This window comes from Taurulus bubalis (genome assembly GCF_910589615.1).
Source record: "Taurulus bubalis genome assembly, chromosome: 14".
NCBI classification, from domain to species: Eukaryota; Metazoa; Chordata; class Actinopteri; order Perciformes; family Cottidae; genus Taurulus; species Taurulus bubalis.
Window position 1 is genome coordinate 14,545,906 of NC_136602.1, and position 24,666 is coordinate 14,570,571.

The 24,666-nt window shown below is 43.0% G+C and overlaps 1 protein-coding gene across 1 annotated transcript; it reads left to right on the forward strand.

The window, feature by feature from the left end:
- Nucleotides 1–633: 633 nt before the first annotated feature.
- Nucleotides 634–24,666, forward strand: hcrtr2 (hypocretin (orexin) receptor 2; the record flags this gene model as incomplete). The annotated part of the gene is made up of 7 exons (XM_079229551.1): nucleotides 634–850; nucleotides 14,442–14,620; nucleotides 19,368–19,611; nucleotides 23,439–23,554; nucleotides 23,645–23,859; nucleotides 24,118–24,239; nucleotides 24,512–24,666. The coding sequence occupies 7 exons, from the start codon at nucleotides 634–636 to the stop codon at nucleotides 24,664–24,666; spliced, it is 1,248 nt and encodes a 415-aa protein (XP_079085677.1).

Sequence of the window (24,666 nt, forward strand, 5' to 3'; positions counted from 1 at the left end):
CCTACTTTTATTAAGTTCATGAGAGAACATTAAACATATCTGCAGTCACACATAAGTCCAGTTCTATGTTACGTGATAATAAATATTGTTTAAAAGTGTTTTAATCGTACTGAATTCATTTGATTTGAAAGGTATTGATTACATGCAGATGTTGATACAACTACCAGGCTACTTAAATATATATCACACTAAATAGTTAGACAGTATGATCTTCTGGACCTTCGCTTCAAGAAAATTTCTCTAACTGGACCTCTTAACATTTTAGTTGAATGCCCCTAGGGCCTATGGGATATTACAATGTTCTTAAAGAAAGAAAATATCTGCACAAAGAGTTTCTACTGCGCTACTCAGGCTTGTACCAATCCCATGTGTTTTCCCATTTCTTTGAGAGGGGTGGGTCAGTGAAGTGGCTCGTCGCTCCTTGCTCCGCTGTGTTGGTGTGTGTGTGTTGGTGTGTGAACCTGTGGCCGCGCATGAAGACAGAGATGTCAGCGTCACGCTGACGCGGTCGGTGGAGCGCGTTGTTATTTTCGCACCACGGTGTTGCGTCTTTGTCGGCAGTCTGCAACCTACGGTCACGTCAGCCACTGGTCAAACAGCGGGAACACAACAGACACACAAACTGCTCGGAAGATGTCTGGGGTAACTGGGAATTTGGATTGCGAGGATTGTTTATCTTCGTCACATGTGACCAACAGCACGGAGTTACAACCGCACTCCGTTGTGGATGATGACGATGAACTTCTGAGATATATCTGGAGAGAGTACTTACACCCCAAGCAGTATGAATGGGTTCTCATTGTGGCTTACATTATTGTCTTCTTCGTCTCACTCATTGGAAACTCGTTGGGTGAGTTGTATATTTTATGTCTTTTTTTATTTCCATTCATGCGTAATTAGTCCACTTTGGACAACTTTTTGAGACTGTGCATTAACGTATAATGCTCCAGGGAAGAGAGAGCGTGATGGCACAGTGATGAAAAATATAAAGTCCAGTTTTTCTTTTGATGTTCACTTGAACATCAATGCTGCTGGAACATGATGAAGGAGGATACATGAGAGCGCAGCTCGAAATGCTCAGAATTGGACAACCACAGATGTGTTTGAAGATACAGATAGTGCAAATTATATATAATTTCCACACTGTGAATGGACATTTATTGCTTGTCATGGGGGGAATTGCACACAGATTGACATCGTAATTCACAACACTGTCAATTTGATCTCATCTGTTCTCAATCATTTGTTCTTATTGGACTGTTTTATTGCCATTTGTAGTTTTCTGATGTATTTGAGACTTACTCCCGAATATGAGAAAAATGCTGTGAGCAGGAGCAATATACCATTTAACTTAAAGAGGATTTAAAGTGCCCATGCAGATGCTTCTCTGACTTGTATTGCCATTGCTTCAAATATATACGGTAGAAAATTATTGGGCGATTTTACTGTGAAATATTTGGCAAGAATTCATTATTTGTTTTTAGTAAGGGTGGTGATCCCCTCTATGTGACAGTTATTACAACCTGCTCATTTTAATCCATCTCAATCTCAACACCTCTTGGATTTTTGTGCAAGTGTGTGTTGTTCATCTGACTGCAGGATCCCTCCCTCTTATATAATCTGAAGTTTTTCTTCAATGGAACTATTGTCTTGATCAATAATACCTTTTGTCATAACTGCTGTCTCAGCAAACATGCAGAGCAAATGTATCTCTGTAAAGAACAATAACCTGAAATACAGCGAAGCAAATAGTACAATGTTTTAATAATCTCTCTCAGTTTGCAAAAATATATTTCTTCTCAGATTGTGAGACAGAGACAGTGATGCATGTGGGAGTACACAAGTTAATTAAACAATACACATATAAAATGCAGTGCATGTTTATGTCCTTCAATGTTTGGTTGATGTATTAATTCAATACAGTAGTTTGTCAATATCGTATTTTCCCTAATTTATGCTATACAATATAATTCAACCACTTAAAAAAAAAAAGTAAAACCTCTTTCAAAGATTCTAACTAATAATGGTTTGGAAAATAAAAGTAAATTGATATAAAAAACCTCCTCAGTCTGAATAAAGTAACTGCTCGAAAGGAGTCGGACAAAAAAAGTGACCTTTTATAGGAAACACCTGTTTTATTCATCAGTATTGGCATTTCTAGTAACAACACATGCTAAATGCTGCAGACAACTCAATAATCCATCCTGCCACACAGTTCAGTCCGCCAAGGCTTTCAGAGAACGTGTGTGAGATGGATGGCCCCAAGTCGTCCTTTAGGTGTGCATTGAATTCCAAAATAGAAAAAGTTGCAGCTCATTATTGTGTCAAGTTGACCGTTTACCGTGTCAATGACAGCCAATGTGATTGCCCTCGAGACGTTGAAATCTTAACAACATTTGAGCTTGATTTCAAATTGAAATCTCCAGAGAGAGCGCTTGATATAGGGTATATAAAAGCATGCCATTATGTACAGTCAACAGCCATATACCCGAGGGCAGTGGTTCTCAACCTTTTTTCAGTCATGTATCCCCCTGTGGAAAAAAATATGTTCAGTCAAGTACCCCCTAACCAGACAAAGCATTTTTGGTAGAAAAAAGTACTTGTTCAAAAAGAGTCGGACAACAAAAGTGACATTTTATAGGAAACACCTGTTCATTCATCAGTATTGCCATATATATAATCCATCCTGCCACACAGCTCAGTCCACAAAGGCTTTCAGACTAATGAGCCGATAAGGCAAATAACACGGGTCTGTCTGTACAAGTAGGGACTGCTGTAATCAGACACTAATATTGACCACAACAACGTGACTAATCATCCAGCAGTTTTATATCGACTTTGTCAAGCTGTATACACGTGTATGTATGCATATATATATATATATATATATATATATATATATATATATTAGATATATATATGTATGTATATATATATGTATATATATATATACATATACACACATATATATATATATATACATATACATATATATATATATATATATATATATATATATATATATATATATATATATTTCAATCAGGAGAGAGCAGTCGGATAAAGAAAAGATAATTGTTTATTATTTACAGGTGATATGTGATATGTGATGATGTCTTGACAGAGTCTTTGGCACTGGGACTCTACAGGGTGATTGCAATTGAGGGCTGACTGCCCCAATCACAACAAGATAAATCCCCTGTGGACTCCAGACCTGGTGACTGATGAGGCCGATAGAATGATGAGTTGATAAAGCTGATGGATCTGCAAAGACTGGGCATAGATGGGGAGGTGGAGGGGTGCGTAGAGCAGCATGAATGAACTGAAGGTAGAGAGACAGTCATGTTTAAACGAGACAGCAGCAAGATGACAGGCTAGCAATGTAATTGATTTTGTTGTGCTTATTGGAAGAAGTGACCAGATGATCGAAACAGTTGGTGTCATGATTGACAGCCCCGAGAAATGACAGCAAATAATGAGTGAGCTGGCGTGAGAAGTGATTGGCAGACGTATGAGACATGAATTACGGGCTTAGGCATGTACTTACGCAATAGCTTCATTTGGCTTACACCAAAAGCCTTGACAGGAATTCTCTACACTCTGTAACAACATGCAAAAGCATTATCCAGGTGTCATTGAAGACATTACATCAGTCAGTGTTCATGCCTTCAAGAGGTTAATGAACAAACACCTCCTCAGCATGAGACTGCAACCCTAAAGCTCAAATGCTTCAGAGGGCTTTCCATACACGTATTGGAAATATAGACAATGTCAAGGCATTTATATTCATTGTAACATGGGCCATTTTTGTTAATAAAAACAGTTTTATGTCATTGATATGGAAAATTATATTATATAGATCATATTCACATTTGATCACATAAACATACATATATACATATATATATACATATATATATATATATATACATATATATATATATATATACACATATATATATGTATATATATATATACATATATATATATACATATATATATATATATATATATATATATATATATATATATATATATATATATATATATATATATATATATGTATATATATATATATACACACATCATGAGGCGATAGATATCGGGGAAATTTACTTGAGTTTAATTCTCGATAAGACCAATTGTTGCAGTAACTGTTCTGCCATGGCTCAGATTGGTGATGGCATAATCCTTTAGGGCAGGCGCCATTGTATCCGGACTCAGACCTATAACCAATAGATATTTGAGGATTATTCAATTTTGAGAGAAGTTTGGAGTCAGAGAAGTTATTTCACATGGCGTACTGGGGTCGAGGGATGAAGGGATGATTGTAGGCGCGGGAACGAGAAGGGTAGAGGGCGTCGTGAAAAGAGGGTTGAAGGGGTGCGATGAGAGACTGCTGCCGTCTGGTGGCTAGAGGGAACGGCGGGGTGGAGACTCGTGAGTGGGGGTTATCTCTTCTGAAGCTCTGGCTGTGCAGAGTCCCCTGTTGGTCCTATAGTCCTGTGGGAGAGAGAGAAATAAGAAGAGAAGAACAGGGTTGGGGGTTGGGATGTCTGAACCGAGTAGAAGAGGAAGTGAACGGGTTCGGATGATTGGCTGAGTTTGGGGCGTGGTCTTCGCTCCCGAACTATGTTTTATTAAAACACCAATATAATCAGACTCCCAATACATTAATTCTCTGCCCAACAATGCTGTAAACAGAGAGGAGAATAGAGCTGAAACAAGTGGTTTCAATAACCAGATAACACACATTTCTCTTTTTAGAAGATGAAAATTATATGAATATCATGTCTTTTTTTTATCACTTCACACCTGAATGAACACAATATAAAGCTTTAAGGCAAGGACATTCCGTTCAATTAATTTTTCTAAAAGTAAGTTAGTAGCCTTATTTCCAGATTAATATTTTTCAAAAGCTTTCCGTTATGTATTTTAATTTTGAACCCAGCCCTTATTTTACTGAAAACGAGAATAATGTTTATTTTGTATTAGATTACTGAGAGCTGTTCGGACTCAACCATATGGGAAGTTGAACCACAACAATACATTAGTGTTGCAGACAAGATGGCTGCATTGGGTTGCACTAGATATTTGTAAATCCATCACTTTGTGTGATATTTAACATTTGTTTACTAATATATTATCACACATTTAGATTAAAGAGGAAAAGAGTCAACATCTGACCGGACACTAGATCACATACTGTTAATAATGAAGAAAACTTCAGATGTAACATGATATTCTCCCCCCAAAAAAATACACCTCAAATTATGCCAAAAATGTTTGGCTATATGATGACCAAATAATGTTAAGATATTAGCATAATGGGATATTACCATCTCATTTTAAACTGCATGATATCATTAACTCTTAAACAATTTCTACAAAAAACTAAGGAGGGCGTAACACACAACACGATTTATTGATTAATCTACTGTATAAGCAACTCAACCATGTTACAGAAAGTCAGTATATTTAACAAAAACACTGCCCAATAGAGCTTTAATGTCAGCAGCACTGTAGTGGGCAGAATATATATTTTTTCATTTGAAATTATCCACAAATTGACCCAAATCAACATATTTAACTGTTGAATAGTAGTTGTTGGCCTGATTATCCAAAACGTCGCGAGGTGCATCATGTCCGGACCGGGTGTGGTGGGGCAGAGTCTCAGGAGCAGAGGAGACAACAGGCGTCACGGTTAAAAAAAAGTACTTTACTAAACCAAGTTACAAAACAAGGGAAAGACTGGGACAGGAAACAAACACTAGACAACTAACAGTTACAGCTCAAAGGCGATGTACATACATGGGAGAAAAAGAAGACAATTCTGCAACTGACAGGTTAGAAAGGGGTGTGGTGTTGAGGACCCAAATGCACAGACGCAGCAGCTCAAGTTCCAAGGGCGGACTTTATTGCGATAACACAAAACACAATGAATGGACAGACTACTACCAACGGTAATGTCCAGCGAACACAGGAGATCCACCTCCCCTGCTCCAGAGTCGGGAGGGCAACTCAACCGCTCTTGTGAAGGCTGCTCTCGAAGCACGCCGGACGGATTACGCTCCAGAGTCGGGAGGGCAACTCAACCGCTCTTGTGGTCAATGCTCTTGAAGCACGCCAGACTGATTCCGCTCCAGAGTCGGGAGGGCAACTCGACCGCTCTTGTGATCCACTGTCACCTGAAGAAGCAAACCAGACTGGAACTGGAACAACCCGACAAATGAGCCAGGTACGCAGTGGTCCCTAAATCACCTGACGGTGATCAAGGCAATGCACAACAGCTGGGATGAATGAGAGGGGCGTGGCAGTGGGCGGAAACCGGGGGTGGAGACCCACGAGCAGACAGGGAACCCAACAGTACCCCCCCCCTTAACGGGAGCCTCTTGGCGAACCACCGGATCTACCAGGGTTCTGTCGATGGTAGTCTCTAATGAGCCCCGGATCAAGAATCCGAGAACGGGGCACCCAGCACCGTTCCTCTGGGCCATACCCCTCCCAGTCTACCAGGTACTGATATCCCCTACCCCGCCGGCGGACATCCAGGAGGCCATTGACTGTGTAGACGGGGCCCCCCTCAATGAGACGGGGGGGTGGAGGGGGCACAGACGGAGGATTTAAGGGACTGGAGACAACGGGCTTGAGGAGAGAGACATGAAATACTGGGTGAATTCTCATGGAACGAGGCAGCTGAAGTTTGACCGACACCGGGTTGACGATGGAGATGATGGGATAAGGGCCGACATATCTGGGGGAGAGCTTCTTACACTCGGTGCGGAGGGGGATGTCCTTGGTCGAAAGCCACACCAATTGACCAACACGGTAGTCCGGGGCTGGAACACGCCGTCGATTCGCCGTTCTCCTGTTCTGTTCTGCTGTGCGAAGTAGAGCGGCCCGAGTCTCTCTCCACACGCGTCTACAACGACGGGCATTGCTTTGGACCGAAGGTACGACAACCTCAACCTCCTGGCTGGGGAACAGGGGAGGCTGAAAACCCAAAGAGGCCTCAAATGGGGACAGCCCGGTGGCAGTAGATGTGTGGGAATTGTGGGCGTACTCGACCCACGGAAGGTGACGGCTCCATGACGAGGGATTGGTGGCGGTCACACACCTGAGGATGGCCTCGAGCTCCTGGTTCATCCTCTCAGTCTGGCCATTAGTCTGTGGGTGGAACCCTGAGGAGAGGCTGGCCGTGGCGCCGAGGGTGTGACAGAAGGCCTTCCACAACTGGGATGAAAACTGAGGACCGCGGTCCGAAACTATGTCCGCCGGGATGCCATGAAGCCTCACCACATGTAGAACTAGCAGATCGGCGGTTTCACGGGCCGATGGAAGCTTGGGCAGGGGAATTAAGTGAGCAGCCTTTGAAAACCGGTCCACAACCGTCAGAATGACGGTGTTGGTGTCAGATGGAGGGAAACCAGTAACGAAATCCACACCGATATGGGACCACGGGCGTTGGGGCACAGGAAGTGGTCTGAGTAACCCCACGGAAGGTCGATGCGAAGCCTTGTTGCGGGCGCACGTAGTGCAGGCCAGCACATACGAACGCGTATCCTCCTCGAGGGATGGCCACCAAAAGATGCGGCGGAGCCAGTTTATAGTTCGGCGGATGCCCGGGTGGCCCAAAAGACGGGACTCGTGGGCCCACCGCAGGACTTGGGAACGGGCGGCCTCAGGAACAAACAGGCGGTTCGGGGGACCTCCTCCGGGATCAGGCTGGGTGTGCTGGGCCTCACGTACCACCCTCTCAATCTCCCAGGTAACTGCACCCAGCACGCACGAGGCGGGCAGGATGGTGTTGGGAGTAGAACCTCCCTCCTCCGGAGCAAACTGACGGGAGAGTGCGTCCGGCTTGGTGTTCTTGTGCCCTGGCCGGAAGGTGATGGTGAAGTTGAAGCGTGTGAAGAACAAAGCCCAGCGGGCCTGGCGGGAATTGAGGCGTCTCGCCGAATGGATATATTCCAAATTATGGTGGTCGGTCCATACAATGAAGGGAAGCACCGATCCCTCCAGCCAGTGCCTCCACTCCTCCAAGGCTAACTTAACCGCCAACAGTTCGCGGTTGCCAACGTCATAATTCCTCTCCGCCGGGGACAATCTGCGGGAGAAGAAGGCACAAGGATGGAGCTTGGAGTCGGAAGCGGACCGCTGGGAAAGTACAGCTCCGACTCCGGTGTCCGAGGCGTCCACCTCGACGACAAACTGGCGGGTCTCGTCTGGGTGGACCAGGATCGGGGCCGAGACGAACCGATCCTTGAGGGCACGAAAAGCCCCATCGGCCTCTGGGGTCCATGAAAAATGGACCTTGGAAGAGGTGAGTCGTGTCAGTGGTTCTGCCGTTCGGCTGTAGTTCCGGATGAACCGACGATAGAAATTGGCGAACCCCAGAAACTGCTGAAGCTTCCTTCTTGAAGTGGGCACCGGCCACTCCGTTACTGCCTTAACCTTCTCGGGGTCCTTTCTCACCTGACCCTCCTCGATAAAGACCCCCAGGAACTGCACAGATGTAACGTGGAACTCACACTTCTCAGCCTTCACGAAGAGCTGATTCTCCAACAGCCGTTGCAAAACCAGGCGAACATGGTTGGTGTGCTCCTCGGGGTTCGGGGAGAAGATGAGAATGTCATCAATATACACAAACACAAAACGGTTCAAGAAGTCGCGGAGGACATCCTTCACCAAGGCCTGAAAGACGGCAGGGGCATTAGTTAGTCCAAACGGCATCACCAAATATTCAAAGTGTCCCAGGGGTGTGTTGAAGGCCGTCTTCCATTCGTCCCCCTCGCGAATTCGGACCAGGTGGTAAGCGTTGCGGAGATCCAGCTTGGTGAATATCTTGGCTCCAGCTAGGGATTCGAAAACAGAGGACATCAATGGCAACGGATATTTATTCTTGATAGTGATTTGATTCAAACCTCTGTAGTCGATGCAGGGACGGAGGCTCTTATCCTTCTTCGAGACGAAGAAGAAACCCGCTCCCACAGGTGATGAAGAGGGGCGTATGATTCCAGCGGCGACCGAGTCCGTGATGTACCTCTCCATAGACTCACGTTCTGGCCGGGAGAGATTATATAACCGGCTCGAGGGAAGTGGAGCGCCCGGGAGCAGGTCAATGGCACAATCGTATGGACGATGAGGGGGAAGTGAAAGAGCCCGCTCCTTGCTGAACGCCTCTCCCAAATCCACATACTCCTGAGGCACTGCGACGAGGCCAGGACCGGTGTCAGGCCTGCTGGGAGGAATAACCTGACGGGGCAGCGCAGACCTGAGGCAGCGAGAATGACAGGCAGAACTCCAACCGGTGATCCTACCTCCAGCCCAATCAATCTGAGGATTATGCTCCCTGAGCCAGGGAAGTCCCAGAACCAAGGGTGTCTGGGGGGACGGAAACGTATAGAACCGGGTACTCTGGCTGTGATTGCCAGACACATGCAGGGAAATTGGCTGAGTCCAGTGTGTTATCTCCGCCAGTGAACTACCATCCAATGCGCTTACCAGCAGAGTGCGCTCTAGCGCCTCCACAGGAATCCCTTGGCTCCTAATAAAGTCAGTGTCCAAAAAGTTCTGTTCAGCCCCGGAATCAATGAGGGCTGACAGGTGCACAGGGCCCGATGACAGCCTCAGGGTGGCAGGAAATAATGACCGAGACTCAGAATGGGGAATTCTCCTTGACCCACTCGCCAGCACCCCCACTCCTACTGACGAGCTCTCTCTTTTGGCCGAGCGGAGCACACGGCCCTGCGGTATCCCGACTCCCCGCAGTACAGGCAGCTTCCTGTGCGGAGGCGTCTCTCTCTCTCCTCCGGAGAGAGGTGAATCCGCCCGAGCTGCATCGGCTCCGGTTCCAACGGGGGAGGGACCGAGGAAGGAGAGCGGGCGCGCTCCTGGCTGTACCGTCCGACCGGGCTCGGAGGCTGAGAGCCGGGAGCGGAAGAAAACTGGCGCACCGGATTGGAAGGCCGGTAGTTCCTCTCCCGACGGCGTCCCCGAATACGGCTGTCCAGCCTGACTGTGAGAGCGATGAGCTCCTCTAAGGAATCCGGTTCGTCCCGGACGGCCAGTTCATCTCTCAGAAGCTCCGACAGACTGCAGCGGTATATCCCCTTCAGCGCCTCATTCCCCCAACCCGACTCCGCCGCCAGAATCTGGAAATCCACGGAGTATTCTGCTGCGCTGGTGGACCCCTGGCGGAGACCGAGCAGGCGCTGTACAACGTCCCGGGTGTACACCGGGTGGTCGAATACGCTCTCGAAAGCCTCCTTGAAGCGCTCGTAGGAGACCCGAGCAGGGCGTCTGTGGAGCCATGCCTCAGCCCAGACCAGCGCCTTACCACGTAACAACCCCACCGTATATGCCACCTTCGCATTGTCCGAGGCGTACGTGCGGGGCTGCTGGGTGAAAACAAACCGACACTGGAGCATGAACCCTCGGTACTCCCCAGACGCGCCACCATAAGGCACAGGAGAGGGAACAAAGGACTCACGGGTGCAGGCGGACTCCTCGTCCTCCGGGACCGGCTCCGCGGCGGCGGGGCGGCGCAACGAGAGGTTGTGCAACATGCCTCCGATCTCCTCCATCTGGGAACCGATGGTACCTGCTGGTGTTGGCCGAGGAGAGCGCCCTGCGAGGCAACTGCCCCCTGCAGCTGATCTGCAGCAAGCGATGCTGCTGCGGCGGCTGGGTCCGTCATCATTGGTCGGGTTGTTCTGTTAGAAAGGGGTGTGGTGTTGAGGACCCAAATGCACAGACGCAGCAGCTCAAGTTCCAAGGGCGGACTTTATTGCGATAACACAAAACACAACGAATGGACAGACTACTACCAACGGTAATGTCCAGCGAACACAGGAGATCCACCTCCCCTGCTCCAGAGTCGGGAGGGCAACTCAACCGCTCTTGTGAAGGCTGCTCTCGAAGCACGCCGGACGGATTACGCTCCAGAGTCGGGAGGGCAACTCAACCGCTCTTGTGGTCAATGCTCTTGAAGCACGCCAGACTGATTCCGCTCCAGAGTCGGGAGGGCAACTCGACCGCTCTTGTGATCCACTCTCACCTGAAGAAGCAAACCAGACTGGAACTGGAACAACCCGACAAATGAGCCAGGTACGCAGTGGTCCCTAAATCACCTGCCGGTGATCAAGGCAATGCACAACAGCTGGGATGAATGAGAGGGGCGTGGCAGTGGGCGGAAACCGGGGGTGGAGACCCACGAGCAGACAGGGAACCCAACATGACAAGGGAATGGGAAAGAGCTTTGGGCAACAGAGTGCGGAAAGAGTTCACCTCAACGTTTTTACAGACTATAGTAGGCCAATTATAAGAGTATATAGTAGTACATTACTTATTATATTAGTATTTATGAATGTATTTTTTTCTGCAGATCTTTGCTGCTTTTTTATGTAAATTACTTTAAACTGATTTTGTATGATATGGTCCTATAAACTAATTTATATTTCAATTACTATAGGTATCAGTATTGACATTATTTGTTTGACACCAAGTCTTAGTCTCTATTGTTCAGTGGACAACTTAAAAACAACGTATTTATCAACTTCTCAGCCTTTATTCTGAATGTAAGATGCACACAACAGAAATAGAATGAATAAACACCTCCTTTGCATGAGACTGCAACACTATAGATCAAGGACTTTAAAGCTACACAAAGCAGCTTAATATACAATATATTCCAGAGTAGCTTGCAACATCTAAACTGTAGTGAGCAGTCTGTAGTGCACAGACTAACTAGCTGTGGTTAGGACATTGTACCTTGCCTTTCTCACGGCAGACATTTAGACTTGTTATCGCAGGAAGAGCAGGTTTACCTTATAACACAGTTGCATCCATACAGGTAAACCAGTACCACACATAATAGTCCTACTTCTTAGTCATATTATAGTTTCAGTATAAAAACATATAGGATTAAGTAAAATGGCATTATATGCATACACAGATTCCAGAAATTCATCCAGGAAATGTCAGCTTGAAGGAATACTGGAGAATCTGTCCATCCTCCAGGGACTACAATATAGTTTCATGGCCCTGAAAGTTGAGACGTAGTCTAGATTTGTTTTTTTTTGTGAAAATGCCTGCAGCAGCATAGTGCCTCTAGCAGCCTGTGGAGCTGAAAGGGAGACAGCATCCAACTTCAATAGTGTAGTTTATCAAAACTGTTGCTGCACAAAAAAAAAGTGCAGACAGAATGTTTGTCTATATTGCAGCAGACGCTATTGATATCACTTTTTGTTTGTTTTTATTGACTGTAATTCATTGCAGACTCGGTGATTGAATCATGGCATTGTAAAACATTATCTCATTGCCAGTGCTGGTCCGATAAGCGTATGCTAAAAAAAGATAATTTCACCAGACTTTATCTTGTCTTTGATGTTGTGTGTAGTTATAGTCACAGTCTGGCCGTTTCATCCTGTTTATATAATTATTTGCTGCTCAACAGTCACACCTCCTAGATTTTAAAATGATGGTATCACATATGGGGCTTGAAAAAGAAATATCAAACATAAGTAACATTAAATCTAAAAGCATTTAATCGGCGCCAATGAATACATAGAGCACTATACACAGAGACCAACTAAAAAGTCCAATACATGTAAATTAAAGAGGACAGGGCCAGTGCCTTGTTCAGCCCTGGTCCACCTACTCGCCTCAGCACTGTTTTTGATTGATATGTCCCTCGATATTGAGGGACATTATTAGCCTCACAATTCCGGTCCGATTGACAAACCATTTTGTGGTAGGACAAGCTGTATTCATTAATATGGTAATGTTGTGGAATTCCATGCTGCTTCAGTTTCCAGTGGCTTATGTCTTGGGTGCCAACTAAATATACCCATTACATTCAGATTGTCGCTACCAAGAACATTGTTAACAAGACAGACTAAGGCTGGATCAGGCTGGCAGCAGCAAGCAGAGTTACATAGAAGACATTTAAGAAAATTAAATAATAAAAGTACAAAAATGCAAAGTATATGAAGTATGTAAATATAGTATATACAGTGAAAGCGGTGCTAGGGTTATTGATGTTGATGGTTCAATTGACGGAGGATCTGGCCATGGGTGATTTATAGCAGTATCCAGATGACAAAGGCTTTGTAGCATGGCACTACACCACTGCCTGCATTCCATATAGAAGATTGTCTGCGCTACATATCAGCTCGGACAAATGGAGCACAGCCCCGGAAAAAAGCTATACGGGGCCCTTGAAATGGCATTTGTAATGAGGGATATTATCTGAAGCAACAGTTATGCAGCATAGAGATCCAGGAGTGCTAGCTAGACACTTACTCAAATAAGGGTAGAGGGCGTTCTTACCCCAAGAAGGCTCTTCTGTCCCTTGACAGCCCACGCTGGCTGGTCTCTGTCCTCGGTCTTGTAGCAGCTCTCAGGCAGTGAAGTGATTCTCCACTCTGCCTCCCTCAGCTGTGCCCCTGTTACACACTACATTAACACGATTATATAGTTTAACTGGAAGATTGGTTGCTCGGGGTGCCAGTTAGGTTAGCACCCGACAATATTTGTGTCAGGTTTGTGAGTCAATATTTTTAAGTTACTCAACTGGACACAGGTCTCAAGTATAGAGTGCAATAAACACATAAACACACTACCTTAACAATACTGTTGTTGTCAGTTGCAAGAAAGTGATATACTTTACAGTCATAATAAATTAAACAAGACACTACCAATTTCAGCTGTGAAAACTTAACACAGAGACGGCAAAATGCTTTAACATATATATTTTAAAATGATCTCTCATTGTTTGACTGCTTTCTTCCCCCGTTGGACCTTAGACGAGATTATGCTGCTGTGTTTCCAGATGAGCTATAACTGAACATTCTCAGTTAGTCAAGCTGTACTGCACCAGGCCAAGCAACTGTAAAACGAGCTTAGACACATTAAAGGTCTTTAAGTTTTGCTCTCCGATTATGGAGTTTATCTAAAAAGGGGCAGAAATGTGTTTAATTATATTTTAAATATTTGTATTGAATATACTGCATCAAAATGATCTAATTTGACATCCTCTCTTTGTTGGTGTGATGATAGATATCAAATTAAAAAATGTAAGTGACTCTAAAACCATCTGGACACTGGAGTGTATTTCCCATGACATTTGTGATGCAGCTGCAAAGCTGTTGATAATTCCCTTCTACAAATGAGAAAACACTTTACTGTGACTACATTTAATGTCACACTAACACGTTAACATTTAATGATCTGTTTGCACAAATTTCTGATTTATTCATATTTTGCCAACACAAACAAATATGCAAACAGGATTACCATGGATTTTTTGTTCAAAGTCTATGATTGACAGCATGCCTTCAAGTCAGTGGTGACAAACAGTAAAATACCCTGCACCCATGTGATAAATATTTGTTTTTCATTGAGTTCTCGGGCGGTCTTTAATTGTGCATCATTTTCAGTTTGTTTTGCAGTGTTGAAAAACTGCCACATGCGCACCGTGACCAACTACTTCATCGTGAATCTCTCCTTTGCCGATGTCTTGGTCACCATCATTTGCCTGCCTGCGAGTCTTGTGGTAGACATCACAGAGACATGGTTTTTTGGAAACACTCTTTGCAAAATTGTGCCTTATCTGCAGGTAAGAGATCGCCTTTGACAACTGTCCACAGTCCTCAAACATGATAGTAGGGATCTTGACCTGATCTAAACCACTTTACTCATGAAAAAAATATGATTATGTGTGTCATGAATTGGTTCACGGTTTGGACAATGCTACAAAGTAAACCAAACAAACAAATTAGGGACATGCAGACAGGCTTTGAAGGCTGTGCTTGGCTTCTTCCTGAAAAGTGAGGCAAAAGAGACCAAGCCACGCAGAGCAGGGGAGAAGGAGGGGTAAGGACACAAGCCGAGACCTCTGTTTCTATTATTTTACATCTTTTTACAAAGAATCTTGTTTCACATCCCATGAGATGTGCACTGGGTGAGACATTTGATGGCATCCTATAGTGATGTAATGCCTCTGGCAAGTTTTTAGCTTTTTGCATTTTTTGGAAATTCCATTGCAGCATCATCCCTGTGCTGAAACATTTGCCCAAAAGAACTGCAGGCCTCATTCATGTATAAAATGGACCAACATCCTGCACTGCACAATCTCCCATATCCTACACACTCAACAATATATTCAGTGAATACCTTCACCATATTCCAGAGTATGGTGTCATATACACAACATGTTCTGGATGGATGCAGCTGTAAACCAAACGACTATGGTGACTCAATTTATACCAGAAATACAGACAAATTATTCTGCAAGTTTACCACACACATCCAACCCATTAGACAGAAAGCACATTTATGTTGAATGTCAAAGATTACAAACGAAAAATATGTTTCATAAATTTGTCTCATCAACATCGTATCATGCTTGCACAAATGCACAATGCCACAAGGTTAACGCTGTAAAACAAAACTACTTGCTTAAGGTTAGAAAAAAAGAAGTGGTTTGTGTTAAAATAATAATGTAACAACGTAACACAACAATCACAATAACGTAACTTGCATAAATAAATAATAACAGCTCTAAGCGGACTTTCTGATGTAATCCCAGGTGGCCATCAGGGGTCCCCCTTATCGGGCTGCAGTGTTATGCTGAAGACGTACACAGACTCACTACGCAATGTAGTCTCCAGGATTTCATGGATGCAAGCCAAGGCAATTAACAATCTCCTACAGCATCACTTGTCTCTCTCAAACATGACACACAACGCACACACTCAAACTCAACACACGCACACTTGTGTGTTACCTGGTCTATCGCAATTCAGTCACAGCAAGCAGAATCAGAATCAGAACCATTTATTGATAATTATGTTTACACATACAATAATTTGTCCTGGCAGGAGGTGCATAACATTTAACATTTATTAATAAACATTTAACGATAAACATAAAATACAAAGGGAGCATGAATATTTACAATTGGGTCTACTGAATATTTACAATCGGATCTACAGAATATAAAAGTTAAAATGAAAATAAAGTGCACGCAATGAAGTGACTATATGAAAGTGACAAGTGTAAAGTAATGTGGCAAGTGTATTTCAATATGAGGTGTGGAGGGATGTGCAGGGGAGTGAATGGTAGGAAATTGTCTGCGGGTGACAGAGTCAGAGTCAGTCAGTTGGGAACCCGGCCTCTGTTGACTGCTGACGGGGAAAAACTGTTTGTGTGGCGGGAGGTCTTGGACCTGATGGATCTCAGCCTCCTGCCAGAGGTAAGGGACTCTAACAAGTTATGTCCAGGGTCAGAGGGGTCATCTACGATCTTTAACATGCTATAATAAAAACTCTCACCTTAAAAAAGTAATACACTTTGCTTTCTCTTTGACATATTTCTTACTTAACCCATATTTTTAACAGAGTCTAACCAGGATTTTGATGTGGGAAAAATAATTAGTTAAGTTAGCTTCCAAAACTACACATTTTTTGACCTTTTGCAACAGCGCCACCAATGGAAGAAGGCCTTAACTGAAACAACTGGGATAATCAATAAAAATATACTGTACTGTTTTCATATTAGTGAATACATATTTTGCAGTTTGGGTAACGAAGAGGCTACTGCTAAACATAGTAAGCTTTTAAAAGTCATTTTTAGTGACAATTACAAGTGACAACTAAATGTTTAAAGATTGATCCACAGACCCCTAAAATGTTGCAGTTGAGGCTTTCAGAGGATCTCAAGGATATTTGGCACACTGGTCATTTAACAAATGTAACAAGGCAACGTCACAAGTATGAAGTCAATGTTTACTGTTGGTTTCACACTGGACATAAACAGCGGTCTCCTGGGTGAAAGTCATGTGTTTGTTTGACCCACCACCACTGCCACCTATACTTGTTGTATCAGGCCACTTTCTCTGACTGAATGCAAAAACGTTAACATTCAAGGTATCCGTGGTTTGCAGAAACACACAATGCCAACATTTGGACTGCCCACATTACACCTCATGGCACTGCATTAGCAGCCTAATTGAAGTCCTTCTTGGTCCTTCTTGTTTGATGTTGTGTGCTTTACTCTATTCAGTTCACCCTGCATTTCAGTTAACATTCTGCAGGGTTTTCATTGCTGGAGTGCTGTCTCAAGGAGGATCATCACATAACTGATCCCTGAGAGAAATTACGAAACTGTACGGAATTAATGTTGTAGTATGAATTCTAGATGCCCTTAATTTAATATGGTAGTAAACAAGAGGGAACATCTATTGTTGTTTTATCTGCCTACACAGGAGGTGTGGATGTGTTGTGGAAATACTTATCTGTGCTGCTTGTGATCACACTGTGCCTATATTTTCTCAAATATCTGACCAGTTATATAATATAATGTACAGTATGGAGGACTGGCAGAGCTTGAATATTGACTTTTTAATCAGATATCTGTGGAAGGTGTGATGCAATGTGGACATGCATTTAAAATATGTGTATAATGTATTATATCATCTGATTTATTGTTTAAGTCCTCTAAAATAGGAAAAGATCACAGTGTGCCTACAGACTGTCAGCGCTAGATCTAAAATTGCTATTGATACTGCAGCTGGCCTACGGGCTGGTTTACTCCCTATAGTTTCTATGTTTGCATCACAGTCAGCCAGGCCCAGCCCGCTTAAACAACTTGCCTCAGGCAGCATTTTCTTTGGGGGCCAGCCTGGCTTTACGTGTGTGTGTGTGTGTGTGTGTGTGTTAAAACTATTTCATTGTAAATCCACAAAACAGTTATGAGAATGGTGTGGGATCCTATAATCACGTCTAAATAATGCAATCAAATAAAAATATTAAGCAGAAGATAACAATTCATTCCTTTTTGAAAATAGATAAAATATGTAATTGTCATAATTTATCGAATGAATGATCTGTGCCAAAAAAGCAAATAGATACTTATATTCACTTGATTCCAGCTGTCTAGAGGAGCTGTGCCTGGTGGAATATCAGTCTTAAATCCACCAGCAGCTCATCATCTCAGGCAAGCATTATTGAGGTGCTTTTGTTCTTTTTTGAAAAGACATTACATTAAAAGTATACAGTTGAAGATAGACAAGGAAAGAGATGGCGATGGAGAGGAGACAAAATGCCACAAAAATGTATCGGTCAGATTGAACTTTTATTTGTATGTACCTCTCTTCTCTCCTTCACATTGTGATGCATATCAGCTAATTCCTATAAAAATGAACTACCACTGCTATTGTTTGGTTTCTATATTTTCATTTATTTAAAAAATAAGCGTATTTAGCGTGAGGAAAGGCCGTCACTATTTATCATTTTAGCACCACCATCATTTTCAAGGCTATAATACCAAGTTCAACATATCTGTCAATCTGATATTGATTTTCTGTCAGACAGGACAATTATGTGAGGATTTGTCCTTTTATCGATGGAGGACATTTATTATTTCCCACATGACATGAACACAGATGTTTATCTCCCTTATGAAAATTGGTAGTACTGCTGTGAACCAATTTGACTCATTGAGATTCCTGGAAACAACCTTTCGCAACACGCTGAAATTGGATGAAAACATCTCTAAAATAGGATGCTTTAATGCGTCAACATGTCACTTTCAAGTCGATCCAATTTCATCTCTAAAAGTTAGATTTTGCTCCCTTCCTTGCAAACTCACTCTCGGACTTCACATTGCTGGTTTGATTATCATAACGACATTATCGTTGTGACACACTGGGCTAACACAGTGTGTGCGTGACCGCCACAGTGCTTCAATTCTGTCTCGGTAAAGCAAGTGCAGCCATTGTATTTGGTGAATACGATTGATTGCTATCCAGATCTGCCTTGGTAATGAAGACAATAAACTCAGTCCTTGCTATATTCATGTGGTGAGTGTTTAACCTGATGCCACCAGGTTAAACACTCACCAGATTGAATATGTTGTATTGCAAAGATGATGAAGGATGTTTTGTCATTGAGGCTTTTTAAATTCTGAATATGTGTCTGTTGGAACTCCTACAAACAAAATGTGTGACGATTAAAAGCCTGAAAAGTAGACATTTTTATATCTACTTCACCTTTGCCATGGGCAGTGAATGGATTCAATCGTCTGACAAACCATACATAATGCTTTATTTTCTCTCTGTTCATATCTGAATTCCTCGGGTATGCTCTGCTGCAACTGTCTGTGAAAGCAAATCTCCACCAACTACACATTTTGAACTTACAGTATGTTTCTCACTAATGTTTACTATTGTCCATAACCTCTCCAAAGTATATACATTTCAAATGCAGGTGCATGTATAATGTGTCACAGTTGCAAACCACTTTCTCTAAATAATGTGTTTGTCTCTATCTAACTGGTGTAGCCTTTCTTTTTTTTTTCTGCAGACCATCTCTGTTTCTGTATCCGTCTTAACACTGAGTTGTATTGCCCAAGACCGTTGGTATGCTATCTGTCACCCACTGATGTTCAAGAGCACAGCCAAGAGGGCTCGCAAGAGCATTGTTGTCATCTGGGTGGTGTCGTGCATCATCATGATCCCTCAGGCCATTGTGATGGAGTGCAGCAGCCTGGTGCCAGAACTAACCAACAAGACCAGCCTATTCACAGTGTGCGATGAACACTGGGGAGGTTAGTTTACCCAAATTCAAAAAGCTTAAACTGAGACCGAAGCTGAATGTCTTTAAGAGGAACTACTTTCACATACATTTGCTATTTGGTTTTCAAAGGGATGCAACCCCCAAGAGAGCATTATTTACCCTGAGCCCTACAATCGGTGTGTGTGTCGGATGCCCTTCAGCTGATGTTTGATACTGAAATTATATGAGCAGAACACTGTTCACAGGGTTTATAGGGACTAAGATAAGATAGTCAGAGTGTCTCTCGGATTTATGTCCTAAAAAGAGGAAGAGGAGAACCTTGCAAAGAGAGAAAGCTTTGTAACCCTCACCTCAATTATGTTACATAATTGAGATAGGCTATTTATCAATGAAACATTTAATGCTTTCTTTATTGACATATGAAGGGGAAGGTCAATAGTTAAACTACTTTAGAACTAAATACATTATAACTGTCGCATTTTTGTCTTTTTAAATGTGAAAATAAAATTGTGCACAATATTTGTATTTCTCCACATACTGAAATGATGTACATGTGACTGCAATACAGTAAGAGAGATACTTACCACTTAGAGAATGGGGAAGTGCAGTATTTGTATCACCTCTCCAAAAACAAAAGAGCAAGCGTTTTAGGAATGGATTAAACTGTGTCTTTGTCTGTTTTAATGTAACTTACAAATAATAGCATGCCCAGCTTACTAGCTTAATGCCTAGATCAGTAACATGCCATTACTTCCAAAGACATGCGCCTGATATTAGCTGTCTACATTAACAGCTTACCAGTGTTATGCTGAGGTTTGCCTGCCTGACTGCTGATGGCTGAATGCCCTTGGCAAGAGCGTGCAGAGCTGAAGAGAAGACATTGTAATGATTTCTGAGGAAGCGAACTGTTTAAAAACCACATCATCTTACTCATCAGGTTCACTGATGGTGATAAAAGATCTGAATTATATATGAGGTTGAAAAGAATATGCTGATAACACCATTTGATTATTACCACAGGCTGATATGTAGTGTTCTTACTGTATGAAATTCACACTATTGAGCCAAAATGTGAGATCAGGGTGCCTTTGTTGGACCTTTGGAGACTTTGACTGACTTCCATTTCTTCAACCAATTATGAAGTATGGTTCAGATTACCTCAGTTGAAAAGTGTTTAAATGTATGTTACTTTTTGGAGTTGAACCTCTGTGTGTGATTGAAAAAGGGATGTCTCAGGAGATTAATAAACAAAGACAGCTCCACTGAATCATGCATCCACCACTTAGAAATAAAATGTTCTAGTCAGCTGTCACAAATCTAGTAACAGGATACACGCCCAGATGTCTAGACACTGAGACATGGTTGGTTTATTAAAGGCATTTACTAAATACATCATCATTAAATAGGAGTACAGTTGGCCACTGTCAGGCAGTCAAATCAGCCCGAAAGATCCAAAGACACTAAGGCAGGAAGGTATGCTCATCAGACAGACAGCAGGACGTTGACAACAGGTAGTTTCGCAGGTTGTAACACATAATCAAGAAAGGAAAACAATTTCAGGCAGATAACAATCAAGAAAAAGGAGAGACGGCTGGGCCTCTAAGACACAACGGTGTCGTATATAATGTGTAAAACACAGGCTGTGAGCTGCCCCTGTATATTTACTGGGACTGATAGCTGATGAGAAGCGTCTAAAAAGGCAGATGAGGTTGACTAACTGGAGGAAACTGGTGGACAGGTGAGTGAATGAAAGAGGAGGAATAGTAACCATACAGTTCTGAGACAGGGGCCTCTCTGTCAAATGATGCACCCACAGTGTAGCTTTGTTTCTGGAGATCTATGAATCAAATGGCTTTATCAGCACATATTTTGGGCCATTTTGGCTCGATGGTGTGAGTGTTATCCATTTAACAATGACCTAAGCGGAAATAGTAGGGTATGCATTATTTTGCAGCTACAACCAGTTCTGCTGAATAATACATCATCCGTTTAACTAGTCCACGCGACTGACTACTTACACACACACACCTCAGAACCCAACCCAAATCCTCACAACCAATCACAACCACTCCACGAAACTTGCTCTGTTCAACACCCGTTCACTAAGCAACAAAAGCCTAATCATCAATAAATGAATTACTGACAACAACTTTGATATCCTCTGTCTCACTGAAACTTGGCAAACACACCTGGACTACTACACATTCAACCAAACCACTCTGACTTGGTATCATTACCTGGACATACCTCACCCTGATGGTCGCGATGATGGAATCAACGCTCTCTACTGCCAACACAAACCATCCAAACTCCATCCTCCTTTGATCACCTGACATTCATACTCTCTGGTTCTCACTCTCCGTAATATCAAGTCCATCTGGCCTCACAGTACACACCCTGGCTTACAAGGACTACATTCATCTGACAACCGCAAGGTCTTCTTCTCCACAATACATACACTTCTCAAACCTAAGGACAATCTCTCCCACTCCTCATACAAAGCAACAATGTAGACCACCTACAACCAACTGGCCACTTCCAACCCCGCCTCCCCCAAATCTGTGTCTTTCAATCCCTCTCTAACCGACCAGTCACTCGCCCAATTCTCTCTAATCCCCCTCAGATCTCAACAAATCACAGTCTGGCATGAAGACTATGATCCTATCCCCTCACTTTAGTCACGGCTTGTCCCGGCCCTCCGCCTGCTAATCCTCTCTGTTATCAAGTCTTCCCTGTCTACGCCTTCCTAGCCGCTGAAACACTCATCCACGCCTTCATCACCTCTCGACTGGACTACTGCAAGAGCATCCTTTACGGCACATCCACCAAAACCATCAACAATCTAAAATACATCCAGAACTCCGCTGGCCCTCTGCTCTCTCACTCACGCACCAGAGATCACATCACACCAGTCCTTCAAAAGCTCCAAGGAATACCGTTCAAGATTCTCCTTTTATGACATACTATACTATGACTTTTTTATACTGTGACCTATTATGACATTTATATCAAAGGAAAACATAAACTGAACTGTAAATATGTGGTAACCACTTCCAGCTGCATGTAATGACCAAAGAAAATGTTCTGCTGACCCTCACTCATCACTGCATGCTACTATGAACCAAATTGTTATGTATTCAGGGTCACATTTTCTCACCCAATTTCACTTTTTTACAAACATTATGTTTAAAAAACAAATCCATTTTGTGTCACTACATCCGAGGGAACGTGAGCTAGCCTGATGATGATATGTCAGAATCAGAAACCGTTTAATTGCCAGGAATGTTTACACAAACGAGGAATTTTTCTTAGCAGAACGTGCATACATTAGACATGAGATGTTAGACGAGACAAACAACAATCAACAATCAACGACAACAACAGTGTCATGATTGGCTTGGAGTTAATCAATTGTAACAGCAACATTTTGCCTTTTAATTTGTACATTTTTATTTCTGTAAATTCTTGTATTACATTTTTTTTAAATAATTAACTTTGTATATCACAAAAAAGTCAGATTTTATCTAATCCTTTGGTCGTACCGATGCTGTCTAGCTATCTGTTATCCTCCTACTTTTTTTTCTAAAAGATGCGTTTTGAAAATACGAACATAAAGTTTAAATCTTATAAAGTGGCCAACTCCAGAGTCTTCGACTAGACATGAGAAGCCTGCTCTTGTTCACTGTATTTGAAGTTAAAGAAACATTGTATTAAAAAGTACTGCTTGCCACGTATCATTGTATGCGCAGCATGACAACGTAAAGATCGACAGGCATAACAACAATAACTGAAGGTGGCTATTGGTCACTATCCAGATAGTTTTCAACAATTCTTTTTCTTTTTCTTTTCCTTCAACAGCTGAGATCTACCCAAAGGTGTATCACACCTGTTTCTTCATTGTCACATACTTTGCACCCTTATGTCTCATGGTCCTGGCGTATATCCAGATATGTCACAAGCTGTGGTGTCAACAGGTGGGTATTTCCGCGCTTCAGGTTTTCTACATTTCTTCTTCTTCTTCGTCTTCTTCTTACGGCTGATGTAAACACCCATTAAATCAACAGATTCCTGGAAGCACATCAGTGGTGCAAAGGAAATGGAGGTCGATCCAGTGCTCAGCCCCGGCTTCAGGAGAGCCTGTGAGGGTCAGAACCAGCACGGTTTGTGCTGAGATCAAACAGGTCCGAGCCCGGCGGAAGACGGCCCGCATGCTGATCGTGGTGCTCCTTGTTTTTGCCCTGTGCTACCTGCCCATCAGCGTGCTCAACGTCATGAAAAGGTAAATATCTCCAGCTCTGCTGCCTCAAAGATCAAAAGCTATTCAAATGAAGATGCTGGTGATGGACATGGTTCACATTTTGCATTTATTTTTTCCATTTGAAGCTCGCCATAGTAGTTTCCTTTTGAACAATGACTGACACAGTATATTTAGTACTGACTTGTTGCTTCCTTTCTTTTTTTAGCAATGCTAAATTAGAATAATGTGCAATATAGTATATCATTAACATAATTGATACATTTCACACTTTACCTGCAGAGTTTTTGGGACTTTCAAGAAAACAGACGACAGAGAAACAGTGTATGCATGGTTCACCTTCTCACATTGGCTCATATATGCCAACAGTGCAGCAAATCCCATCATCTACAATTTCCTCAGTGGTAAGTTTGTAACCTGCCTCATTACTTAAACCAGTTGTGTGAGCTCATTACCGCCCTCTAGTGGACAGTTGGGCCACAACAATACAGCTCACTGGCTTAAAATCTACATCTGATATACAGTATGTTGTGCATATACAAATATAAACTAGGAGTAATTAGATGTTTATGGCCGTGATAATGACATATGCATCTCAGCTACTGTATATCTCTCTCACCCCACCCCATAAATTAATGGTTTCTGGGCAAATTTTGTCTTTTTGTTTTTCCACCAGGGAAGTTCCGTGGGGAGTTCAAAGCAGCCTTTTCTTGCCACGGTCAAAATCAAACTCCGAGGACGAGGACCAGAGTGAGCACCGACAGCCGGAAGTCACTGTCGACTCAAGTCAACATGGACAATGTGTCGCGGATATCGGATCACATAGTGTAG